Genomic DNA, 13,030 nt, shown 5'->3' with positions numbered 1-13,030 from the left:
CGTCGGCAGGGCTGGGGGAGGTGCGTGTGCCCGCGCGTCCGCACCGCCGGCATCTCCCCGCGCGTGTCCCCGAGAGCGCCCGTGTCCCGAGACGCCGGGTGACCGCTGCCCGCGCGCTCCAGCCCGGGACGCTCCGGCGCGGCGCGGGGTCCGAAGGCGCGGGCAGGCCCCGCCCGCCGGGCCCCCACCCCGCCCCCGCCTACCTTGCCGCAGTGGTAATAGTCCAGGGGCGTCAGGCCGGCCGGCTCGGCCCCAGGCCGCGCGCCCACCGCGGGCGCCGAGGGGTACAGGCGGACGTCCATGGCGGGCGCGGCGGCGGCGGCGGCGGCTCCCGCGGGCAGTGCCTGGGCGGGCGGCGGGTGGGAGCCAGTGTGCGAGCGGGTGTGCGAGCGCGGGGGGCGGGCCGGGGGCGGCGCCCGGCGGAGCGCCCCGCCCCCGCCCGCCCGCCCGCCAGCGCGCGCTATTGTTCCGGCCGCGGGCGCCTAGGAGGGCCGGGGGCCTGGGCCCCGGGGGAAGACCGCTCCAGCGGTCCGGGCAGACGCCGGGTCCCCCGCCCGGCTCTCCGCCCCTGCGGGACCCGGAGGGTTGCGCGCCCGTCCAGGCGGCCCTTTCCCGTCCCGCCCTCCGCCACCAAGGGTGAGGGGAGGGAGAAAGCCGTACTACACCCCTCCCCAGAAGTGGGACTCTACCCGCCCTAGATATCTGGGCGTTGCTGAGCTCTGAAGGTGGCAGAAGAGAAGGAACACTTTCGGAGATGGATGCTGCGTTACCCGGCGTTGCCCAGAGCCCGAGGCCGGCCGATCGTAGGATGTCCTCGCTACCGATCCCACTGATCTGAATCATTGAGAGAGTGGCCCTGAGTGGGGTGGGGGGCTGCTGCTTAAATTCTCACTTTACAGATGAGGAAACTGAGGCAAGGACTTGTGGGATCGGGTACCCAGAGGATCCAGGACTGAAGCCACCTGGAGGAGTCTAAAGCATCCTTTAATGACAGAGAGAGGAAAGGGTGATAGAAAAAATAGACTAGGAAGTGGAGTTCTGGGGGAGCGGCCAGAATCGGCCACCCCCATCACCACAACCAACAAACACCACCACTAACCACCACGGTCTCCTGGAGTGAGAGACTGGAAGTAAGATGGCTCCCACAGTGGGGCAGAGAGGTGACTGAAACGGGCTCCCCCTCCCACAAAAAAAGCCCCTCACTCCTCCCATCACCAGCGGATAGCTAGCCTGTGTTGCTCCTCCCCTTCCCATCTAAGAATTGTCTACTCGGAGGGCCTCTATGCCCTCACTTTCCACGGACTGGGCCACCAGCCCTGCCCTCTGGTTCCCGACTCTGGCACACTCAGGATGCCTGGCTGGGAAGGGTCTGAGGCCAGGAGGTGGAAGGAAGCAGGTCAGAATGGGAGTCTTGAGTGGCAGCAGAACATGAGATAGCATCTGGAGAAAAGGGAGTGAGCCCCTTGCCCTCACAGGAACCAGCTTGGAACTTAGCTCCCAACTGTGATCTGGGCTTTGCTGGTCCTGGCTTCAAGCTGCTGCCGCTACTGCTAAGTCGCTTCAGTCGTGTCTGACTCTGTGCAACCCCATAGACAGCAACCCACCAGGCTCCCCCCTCCCTGGGATTCTCCAGGCAAAAATACTGGAGTGGATTGCCATTTCCTTCTCCAATGCATGAAAGTGGAAAGTCAAAGTGAAGTCGCTCAGTCATGTTCGACTCTTAGCGACCTCATGGACTGCAGCCTACCAGGCTCCTCCATCCATGGGATTTTCCAGGCAAGAGTATTGGAGTGGGGTGCCATTGCTTTCTCCACTTATTTATAACCATAAGGATGCCCTGATACAAGATAGGTGAGGGAAAGAGGCTTTCACTAAAGGTTTGGGAACAACAGAAGGAAATTACAGCTCAGAAAGGAAAGAACTTCTAAATACATTTCATCAATCATTGTTTCTAAAATTCATTGTCATATCTCATTAGAATGAATTTCCCACTGGTCCGTGTCCTTTTTTTTTTTTTTTTCAATCTAAACATCCAACTGACCCAGCAGCATTTATTGAAAAGATCACCTTTCCTCCCACTTCTCTGCAGTGTTAACTTTGTCATAAACCAAGTAGTCCATATGTTCATCAGACAGTTTCTGAATTTTCTAGACTGTTCCATTAGCCTGTTTGTCTCTCCTTGAGCCATTGTCACATTGCCTGAACTTCTGTAGTTTTCAATAAGTCTTTAATGTCCCGTAGACTAAATCTACCCACTTTTCCTCCAGAGTGCCTTGCCTATTCTTGACATTTGCACTTTCATAAAAATTTTAAAATAAAGGTTGTCTGTTTACACACACACTGGCACACACACAATCCTGCTGAGATTTGATTGCTATCACATAGAATCTTTAGATCAATTTGGATAAAACTGACATTGCTAAATCGCTTCAGTCGTGTCTGACTCTGTGCGACCCCATAGACGGCAGCCCACCAGGCTACCCCGTCCCTGGGATTCTCCAGGCAAGAACACTGGAGTGGGTTGCCATTTCCTTGTCCAATGCAGGAAAGTGAAAAGTGAAAGTGAAGTCGCTCAGTCGTGTCTGACTCCTAGTGACCCCGTGGACTGCATGCAGCCTACCAGGCTCCTCCGTCCATGGGGTTTTCCAGGCAAGAGTACTGGAGTGGGGTGCCATTGCCTTCTCCGAAAACTGACATTAGTAAATATTAAGTCTTCCTATCCATAAACATGGTATGTCCCTTCATTTATTTAGGTTTTTTAAAAAAGTCATCTCAGCAGTATTTTGTAGTTTCTTATATATAGAACTTGCACACATTTTAATAGATTTAGTCCTGGATATTTCATGGTTTTGATGCTATTATCAATGGTTTTTTTATATGTGAGGATTTTTTTTAAATTTTCTTTTTGCTGCCAGTATAGTGTGTGGTTTTAAAATACGTCAGCAAATTATTTGCTGCTGCTGCTGCTGCTGCTAAGTCACTTCAGTCGTGTCCGACTCTGTGCGACCCCATAGATGGCAGCCCACCAGGTTCCCCCATCCCTGGGATTCTCCAGGCAAGAACACTGGAGTGGGTTGCCATTTCCTTGTCCAATGCAGGAAAGTGAAAAGTGAAAGTGAAGTTGCTCAGTCGTGTCTGATTCTCAGCGACTCCATGGACTGCGGCCTACCAGGCTTCTCCGTCCATGGGATTTTCCAGGCAAGAGTACTGGAGTGGGTTGCAAATTATTTGATATCCTCCTAAATAGTGGAGCCTAATAACCTCCCTCTTTAAAAGTGTTGGTTTTAATGGTTTTTAATAAGTTGAATGTAGCAGAAGTGACACAGAATTGAGTCTAGGTTATGAAAGTTGATATATCTTTTGCCTGGCTCTTTGTCTTGGGACATTTGTCTTTGGAACACTAAGCACTATGTAAGAAGCCCTAGGCTGCTATGCTTTGAAGAAGTCTAAAGTAGCCCACACAGAGAATCCATATGCAGTGACCTTAAGACTAAAAAAGGAGAAGAAAATGCCACCAGTCCCCTGCCATTCTAGCTCCATATACGGACTGACTGCAATCCTGAAACAATGAAAAACCCTGAAACATCCAGCTGAGTTCTTCCTCAATCCAAAATGCACAGAAATCATGAGAGTTAATAAACAATTATAATTTTAAATCATAAAGTTTTGGAACGATTTGTTACTTGGGAATAGAGATCTGGAACATACATAGAAATGGATTTTTGTGCAATGCCTCTATATCTAGCAACACTGCCAAACTCGCTTATTCTAACAATTTTTCTGTAGATTGTTAGGTGGCACAGTGGTAAGAATCCACCTGCCAATGCAGGAGGCCCAGGAGACGCAGGTTTGATCCCTGGGTCAGGAAAATCCCCTGGAGGAGGAAATGGCAACTCACTCCAGTATTCTTGCTTGAAAAATCTCACGGATAGAGGAGCCTGTGACGTTACAGTCCATGGGGTTGCAAACAGTTGGACACAAGTGAGTGTCTGAGCATGCACAAATGCACACAGGCAAACATTCTATTTCATCTATAAAAATGAGAGTTTTCAATCTTTAAACATTTCTTTCTTTTTCTTGTCTTGATGCACTGGCTAGTATTGCCAGTACATTTTGGAAAGAAGTAATAGTAACAGGCATCCTTATCTCATTCCTGATCTCAAAGGAGCACTATCAATATTTCATCATTTATTATGTTGCCTGCTGTAGTTTTTTTTTTTTTTCTTTTACTTGCTTTTTTGTTTAGTTTTGTTTTGTTTTTGCAGGTTGAGGAGGTCAGTCCTCACAGTAAATCTTTTGGGTCAGGAAATAAGACTGCTGTCGTGATTTTACAGATAAGAAGTATGAGGCCTAGTGAGGAATCCTCAGCATCACAGTGTTAATAGCTGGACTAATCAATCAGTGGTACCTAAGCCTGGAATCCCACTCTCCATTGCCCATATTTCCACAATCTTGGTCTCACTGACTCTGGTTGAGGCTGTAGAACAATTACCACCAGAGTATGGAGGCCCAAGTGCAATGGGTCGGCTTCGGGAAGCAATTCAGCCACCCCGTCAGTCACCTGTGTCCACCCCTGTCAATCACCTATGTCCATTCCCTTCCCCAAGGCGAGGTCAGCACCAAAGAGATCTCTGGGCATTTTGGCAGTGGAGCCCAGCAAGGAAGCCATGCAGACCCCAGAGCTTGGGTTTGCCCGTTTTTTGTTGGGAGTTGATCAGATAGGAAGTCAATGACTCATTTCCCCCAAAGAAATGCCTCAGCCTCATTTGTTGTTCTCAGAACGGGAGTGGGGCTTCTCTTCCTCTGGGAGATGGGAGTCTCTCAGCTGGTTGAGGCTGGGTTGGTCTTGCCCTGCCTGCCACAATTCAGCGTGAGGACCCAGAGTATCTGCTTTTGCATCTCCCAGTTCTCAGTTTCTGATATCATCAATAGCTGAGATATCAGAATATGGATGTATCTTAATATGTTTTATTATAATTTAGCTATGGTAAGGAAGATAGATCAGGAAACAATTGACATTGAAAAGATAATTTGTTGCTCACAGTTTCCAAGAGAAGAGGCAGGCCATACCATAGGGGCCACATGGGGAAACACCAGTGTCAGGTAGGCGGCAAGGGACAGGGAATAATTGTAGGCAAGAACCTTTATTGTGGTTACCATGTGAAGGAACAGGCTTCCCCGGTGTCTCAGTGATAAAGAATCCAACTGCCAATGCAGGAGATGCCAGTTCGGTCCCTGGATCAGGAAGATCTCCTGGGGGAGGAAATAACCCACTCCAGCATTCTTGCTGGAAAATTGCATGGACAGAGGAGCCTAGAGGGCTACAGTCCATAGGGTGGCAAAGAGTTGGACATGACTGAGCACACACATACATGCAAGTGAAGGAACAGCCAGAGCAGCATAAACAAATTTAGGATTGGCTAGTTTGAATCATTTCCATGTGGACATGTGGTAGAGTTGTACTTCCCCACCCACTGGTACTTAGGTATATGACCTTGTGACTTGCTTTAGCCAAGGAAACATGAGCATAGTGGTGTGTGTCACTTCCAGGTGGGAGATTTAAGTGTCTGGGCATTCTTAACCCCCTTCTCTTTTCCTTCCACCACGAAAACCCTAACAAGTTCTAACTCATTCACTAAGACTCAATGAACATAACACCTCTTCAGTGAAGACGTCTCCAAGAATCCAACTCATTGCTGCAATTTGCTGCTCCAATAACTGTCTGCACACAGGACTGTTAGTGTTAGATTTCACCCAACCGTAATAACACAACTGCCCTAAGAGTATCTTAAGGAGGGATGATGGTGCCTCATTCATCTTGGTGCCTCCAGTGACTAACACAGGATGGATGTTTCATGCCCACTTCCAGGAGAACTAGAGCTCTCAAGGGATTTCCTATCTACACACACACACACACACACACACATACACTCAGGAAGAAGTCGCCTCTGAATTGTTCGGATTCCAGGCAACAGATGGGCTACATTTGCCAGTCAGGGGAGTCACAATGTAGCACATGTGGGCGGCTTCCAGCAGTGTCTCTTCCCTCCCAGTGGCCACTGTGCATAAGATCTGACCCGGGCTTTGATGTCATGGGATATGTTAAGCTGGGTTGGGGACAGGCTCACTTCTCTTAGTTGGAATTTTCCAAAAGCTGATTCTGAAGCAAGAATCCTAGTGTAAGTAATCTACTGGAGAGGGATTCCAGGACACATGGGAAAGGGGTGGAAAAGTGATCCCAGGAAAGAAAGACAGTCAGTAAAAGGCACGTTATCAAGCAAATTACCACTGCAGGCAAATGAAGCCTGACTCCACTGGGGAATTCTGGAAAACAATGCAGAACACTGCCACAGAGTCATTCCACTTGAGGGGCAGAGAGCTGGAGTCTTTACCCACCAGCTCCTCATAGTCTTGGTTGAAGGTTGCGCTCAGAAGGCAGTTCGGCCTGAAAGGTAGAATGGGACTCTGGCAACCAGAGAGTCAACAGGCAAGGAGATGCAGGTTCCAAGAGCTGGCAGTTCGGGCTTCATGCACCGGAACGGTGAGTCCGTGGGGATGTGGGCAGAGCCCCAGTAGTGTCTGCCGCAGGGTTCAAGTCCATCTAATAGCAGAGCAGAACTCTGCTTTCTTTAGGCACTCTCATGTCATGTGTGTGCGTGTGCTGCGTGCATCAGCTTCAGAAACTTGGTTGAAGTGGGTGACTATTGTCTGGTGCATCCGTTGGGCATTCTTGGGGCCCCAACCACTGTGCCCCCTCAACAGCACTCCAACCTATGATTTCTGACCACTGGCCAAGTCAGCCCACAACTTCCACTCAAAAGGTCTGCTGGATGAAACATCAAATAAACCAAATGCATGTGTGGCAGAGACTTTAGCACAGGATAATTCATTCAGACCCTGCATATAACAGCACTGAAACACCAAAGGCTCTGAGTTTAAATCCCCGGCTCTGCTCAACTCCCTGTTTTGCCCTATCCAAGTCAATGTACCTCTTTGAGGCTCAGTTTCCTCTTCTGAAAAATGGGGAAGTAGTGCATCCTGCTGCCTGCTGCCAAGTCGCCTCAGTCATATCCAACTCTGTGCGACCCCATAGATGGCAGCCCACCAGGCTCCCCGTCCCTGGGATTCTCCAGGCAAGAACACTGGAGTGGGTTGCCATTTCCTTCTCCAATGCAGGAAAGTGAAAAGTGAAAGTGAAGTCACTCAGTCGTGTTCGACTCCTAGCAACCCCATTGACTTCAGCCTACCAGGCCCCTCCGTCCATGGGATTTTCCAGGCAAGAGTACTGGAGTGGGGTGCCATTCCACGGGTTTGTTGAGAGAAGCAATGAGGACATCAATAGTAAAACATTTCTAAAACTCTGAAGCACCACTCAGTTGTGAGTCACTGTTATTAAGGCACATTTTCCTAGTCAACAACTGTAAAAGTTGCCTCAGAAAAGGAGGGAACTTTGCCCTGATGTCTCACCCATACTGATGTCCCATTCATGGATGTCCCACCCATGAATCCCTCTCCATTTTCCAGAAGGGCAGTGCCAGAGCCCATCTGGGAGACTTTACACTCTTTGGACTTTCATGGGGAGAGGGGATGGTGCTGGGAGGAAGGAGAAAGGTTGGAGAACCCTTGGGAGGAACCCTTGGGAGGGAACTAGAGATCATGGAGCCCTGCTGTGGGAACCAGCCCATTATCAGCTCCCCCCACCAGCCTTCATGGTGGGCATTATTGTCAAGGCACTTTTTACAAATGAGGAAACTGAGGCTTAGAGAAAATTCCCTGAACCTCAGACACACAGCCAGAACTTTGCCAAGCTGGGATTCCTCAGGAGTACTTGGAATTCATGCTCCTTCTGCAACAGCACACTACACTTGAGTTTAAATTACATCGTGCAGATTGTCTTACAACACAAAGAGCTTGTAATGAGCAAGCTATGTGGAACACATTCCCTGAGAACTCTCAAGGATTCCTTACCTGTCTCTGCCGTGTGCACACCTGTATATTACTGTGCACTGGTTACAGAAAGAGAGAACACAGAAAAATTAAGTGTGAATGAACCCCACTCAAAAAAGAAACAAGAAATCTAAATAAACCACCATGGGCAGTTCTCTAAGAAGAAATTAAAAGAAGTTCTAATAACAGCTAAAAAGTACCTAGTACCAGATGTGTGCCTGACTGTGTTAAATGTTGTACATATATTACCTCTGTTAATCCTGACCAACCCCATGAGGTAGGTTCTAGTCTTATCCCTATTTTACAAATGAAGAAACTGAGGCACGAAGAGACCAAGTAACTTATTTGTAGTTAGCACACGGTGTAACCAGGATTTTCAACTAGTTGATTTGACTCCAAAGCCTACACTCATAACCATCAGACCTCACTGTGTGTGTGCTTTGTGGCTCAGTCATGTCCAACTCTTTGTGACCCCATGGACTACAGCCTGCCAGGCTCCTCTGTCCATGGGGATTCTCCAGGCAAGAGTACTGCAGTGGGTTGCCATGCCCTCCTCCAGGGGATCTTCCCAACACAAGGATCAAACCCAGGTCTCCCGCATTGCAGGCAAATCCTTTACTGTGTGCTGTGTGAGCCACCAGGGAAGCCCACTAGACCTCACTGTATCTCTCTAATATTACATGTAAATTTCACCTTATACAAAAAAGAAAGCTCTGTTAGTGTTTTATTGGAATTGTATTTAGTTAAATTAACTTGGAGAGAATTGAGAGTTTCTTGATAAAAAGTCTTTCAATATTTAGAAATTATATATATATATATGTATATATATAAATATAAAGTCTTCCCTGGTGCCTCAGTGATAAAGAACCCACTTACCAATGCAGGAGGCACAGGCTTGATCCCTGGGTCAGGAAGATCCCCTGGAGAAGGAAATGGCAACCCATTCCAGTATCCTTGCCTGGGAAATCCCATGGACAAAGGAGCCTGGTGGGCTACAGTCCATGGGGTCTCAAAGAGTCAGATTCTACTTAATGACTAAACAACAACGACATATAAATATAAAGGAATACTATTAAAGTTGCGGATGAATATCTTGTGTCAACAAAACTAACTAAACTCTCTTATTCTAACAGTTTTTCTGTAGATTGTCTTGAATTTTCTGCATGAATGGTCCCATTATCTGTACAAAGAGGATGGGAGGGAAACTGAATCTGCTTTTCTGTTCCAATCACCTTCTTACTTGTTTGTTTTTTTTTTATTGCATTGTCCACCGCCTCTAGAATCAATGCTATATAGAAATGTTGATATCAGGAATGCTTGTCTTTTTCCTTACTTTAATAGGTACACAGTTCACATTTCACCATTAAGCTATTAAGTAAGATACTTACTGTAAACTTTTGTAAATGCTGCTGCTACTGCTGCTAAGTCGCTTCAGTTGTGTCCGACTCTGTGAGACCCCATAGACGGCAGCCCACCAGGCTTCCCCATCCCTGGGATTCTCCAGGCAAGAACACTGGAGTGGGTTGCCATTTCCTTCTCCAATGCATGAAAGTGAAAAATGAAAGTGAAGTCCCTCAGTCATGTCTGACTCTTAGCGACCCCATGGACTGCAGCCTAACAGGCTCTTCCATCCATGGGATTTTCCAGGCAAGAGTACTGGAGTGGGGTGCCATTTCCTTCTCCGAAAACTTTTGTTAATACTCTTTATCAATTAAAAAGTTTCTTTTTAGTTCCTCTTCCGCTAAGAGATTTTTCTGGTGATCATGGATTAATTCTAATTTATAACACTTTTTAAGCATTTATTAAAATAATCATCTGGATTTTATCTTCTAACTTACTAACATTGTAAATTATATTATGTTAATATGTATTTTCATGGTGAACCATCTTTGAATTCCTGGGATAACTGGTGGAAATTCTGTTCAGTCATAATTCACTTTTTAGCTCACTGCTAAAGCCATTTGCATAATTTCATTTAGAATTTTTGCATCTATGTTAGTAGTTGAAACTGTTCTTAAAATTTTTTTCTGTTATTGCCAAGCTTTGCATGTCAAGGCTATATTCATTTTGCCTAATGAGTTGAGGGAGAATTTTGATAACTGATTCAACTGCTTAAATTATAATTGTATCATTATGTCATATTTTTCTCCAGTAAGTGTTGGTAAATTATGTTTCTAGAAAGTTGCTCATTTTCTCTAACTTTTCAAATGTATTAGTGTAAAGGTGTTTTTGTCTTATGGTTTTAAGAACTCTTCTGTATCTATTATCCATTCTTTCTCTCTCCTTTTCTTTATCAAGGTTTATCTTTGTCATTAGACTATATATTTTTCTATATTATATGTGTTCTATTTTCTATATTCTCCTCTAATCCACAAATTTTCTATAGCAACTGGATTAAAAATTAATAATTTTAAAGAAAGGCAATTATAAATTATCTGGCAATTAGAAAGTATTTGGCAAATATTAGTAAAGCTAAAATGTGAAAAATATTTTTGATCACATACCAGAGACTAGAGATTGAACCATGATAAAGACTTAATTTGTGCTCTCAAGGAGCTCACAGCTGAATTGTGAAGGCAGACAAACAAATAGTCAATTAAATAGCGTAGGAAACACAATAGAGGTGAGAAAAAGAATGGGAATGGGAACACAAAAAAGGGCTTCCTGAAGGAGGTGATGATGAACTGGGCATGGGAGGATATTTAGGAGTTAGGCAAGTAAAGAAATTGGGTATCTCTTGGTTCTACCCTTGGGCCCATCTTCAGTTGACTCAGCTTGAGAATATCTGCTAATGTTTCCCTCTTCTAAGGATAAGGCTCCACTTTGGGCCAAGACACCCCTCTGGTCTATATTCTCCATCACCTGTAGTAGCCTTAGTGATATACAGGCTTGGGCAAACGAGAATAAATATAGAGTTTATTGGTACTTCTCATGTTGAAGAAGATATTTGACAAAGCCCCTTCAAGTGACAGCCACTCCCCAGTTGCTGATGGTTTGTAAATAGGCCCAGCCTTAGAAGAAATATCAGAACAAGTACATTAAAATAAAAGATGTACAACTCTCTGATCACTCTCTTCCAATTCTCTTCCTTGGGGGGATCTCAAGAAACTACTTGGGAGAAGCCTAAATTTCCTGGTCCAAAGATGTTCAGAAAAGTAGGGCTTAGAGTCCCTGAAATTGGACAGAGAGAAATCTTGTTATGGCAGTGAGAAATAAGAAGGGTTTCTCGGTCCTGGAATACTGACAGCAACCACTCAGCTATGGATTCTCTGAAGAACCCCATTGAGCACTTACTAAGTGTTTGACGTGTATTATTCACCTAATTCTCTCAACCACCTGTGAAGTTGTCATTGTCAGCCTTCCCAGCTTACAGGTCAAGAAAGTGAAGCTCAGAAAGGTTAGGTGACTTGCCCTAAAGAACTCTGGACCTGAGATTCACACCCAAGCAACTTAGTTCCAGAACCCTCATGCACCATCTCATATGGGGTCGTGTCTCCAATGCCTGGGACAGAGCAGACCTTAGGAGACTAAAGAATGGAATCAGTGAAAAGCACAAATTACCATGAAGGCTAGTAAGCAACATGAAAAATTATTTTCCTACAGTGGTAAGTGAAAAACAAATAACAAAATGGTGGTGGTGGTGGTGTGTGTGTCTGTGTGTGCGTGCATGCACACACATGTGTGTTAATGATAGACTAGGAAAGAGCATGAGGGACCTTTCTGGAGTGATCCTGATGTTCTGTATCTTGCGTTACACAGGCATATGCAGTTGTCAAAACTCAGAGAATGTGCATTTAAGCTTTGTACAGAGCTTCCCTGATGGCTCAGTGGTAAAGAAACCGTCTGCCAATGCAGGAGCCACTGGCTTGATCCCTGATCTGGGAAGATCCCACCTGCTGCAGAGCGACCAAGCCCGTGTGCTACGACTATTGAGCCTGCAGTCTAGAGCCCAGGAGCTGCAACTGCTGAAGCCCGAGTGCCCTAGAGCCTGTGCTCGGCAACAAGAGAAGCCACTGCAACGGGAATCCCTCACACTGCAACTACAGAGTAGCCCCCGCTCTTTGCAACTAAAGAAAAGCCCGTGCAGCAACGAAGACCCAGCAGAGCCAAAAATAAAAATGAATAAAATAAAAAAAACTACCTTTGTTAAACAACCAGTATGCACCAGTTGGAGAAGGCAATGGCACCCCACTCCAGTACTCTTGCCTGGAAAATCCCATGGATGGAGGAGCCTGTTAGGCTGCAGTCCATGGGGTCGCTAAGAGTCGGACACGACTGAGCGACTTCACTTTCACTTTTCACTTTCCTACATTGGAGAAGGAAATGGCAACCCACTCCAGTGTTCTTGCCCGGAGAATCCCAGGGACGGGAAGCCTGGTGGGCTGCCGTCTATGGGGTTGCACAGAGTCGGAAACGACTGAAGTGACTTAGCATGCACCAGTTATTGGATTAGATGCTAACTAAACAAAGCAGAAAAAATGTAACAGACTCTCAATAAAAGTTTGTTTAAAAAAAAAAAAGATTTGCATGTTTCATTGTACGTAAATTTCAAATCAAGAGAAAAAAAGGTAAACAAATATCAGACTTTTATTAATTACACACATACTGATATATTCTAGGGGAGTTAAACGATGCCAGCATTTGAAATGTGTCCAAAAAATAAGGATTGATGGATGAGTGGAGAAATGGCTAGATGGATAAATATGTAATAAAACCAGAAAATGTAAGATGTCAATAGCCAAATTCAGGTGGTGGGCATACGGGTGTTGGCTGTAATATTCCTCCAGTATTGTTTACTAAACTGTTATGAAAAAAGCGGTGAAGGAAAAGATCTTGGTATATTGTGGTGGCGATTGTTTAAAGAGCTTTTTTGTTTGCCTGCCGCTTTGCCTGCATCCTGGTATTTACGATGCTTTCCCCTTTAAAAGAATGGAGAGAGAGCCCTGCCTCCCACTCTTCCTTCCTTCCCTCCCTTCCTCCCTCATTTCATCCAGGAAATAGCGAATAAGTGCCAATGCTGGGTTGGCAGCAAATCCCTTCTCAGGCTCCCCTCCTCTATGCTGCTGCTCCCCTTTCCCCAAGC

General features: G+C 46.1%; 1 protein-coding gene across 1 annotated transcript in view; it reads right to left on the bottom strand.

Annotated features, from left to right (window-relative positions):
• Positions 1-302, bottom strand: part of TOX2 (TOX high mobility group box family member 2) — a 158,759-nt gene extending 158,457 nt beyond the window's left edge. Inside the window, exon 1 of the mRNA XM_055545067.1 lies at positions 204-302. Coding sequence (XP_055401042.1) covers positions 204-302 — 99 coding nt within the window. The remainder of the gene's footprint in view (positions 1-203) is intronic.
• Between the last annotated feature and the right edge of the window lie 12,728 nt (positions 303-13,030).

This window comes from Bubalus kerabau, chromosome 13 (assembly GCF_029407905.1).
Source record: "Bubalus kerabau isolate K-KA32 ecotype Philippines breed swamp buffalo chromosome 13, PCC_UOA_SB_1v2, whole genome shotgun sequence".
NCBI classification, from domain to species: Eukaryota; Metazoa; Chordata; class Mammalia; order Artiodactyla; family Bovidae; genus Bubalus; species Bubalus kerabau.
The sequence above is the reverse complement of the archived record's forward strand: the minus strand, read 5'-3'. Positions and strand labels throughout refer to the sequence as shown.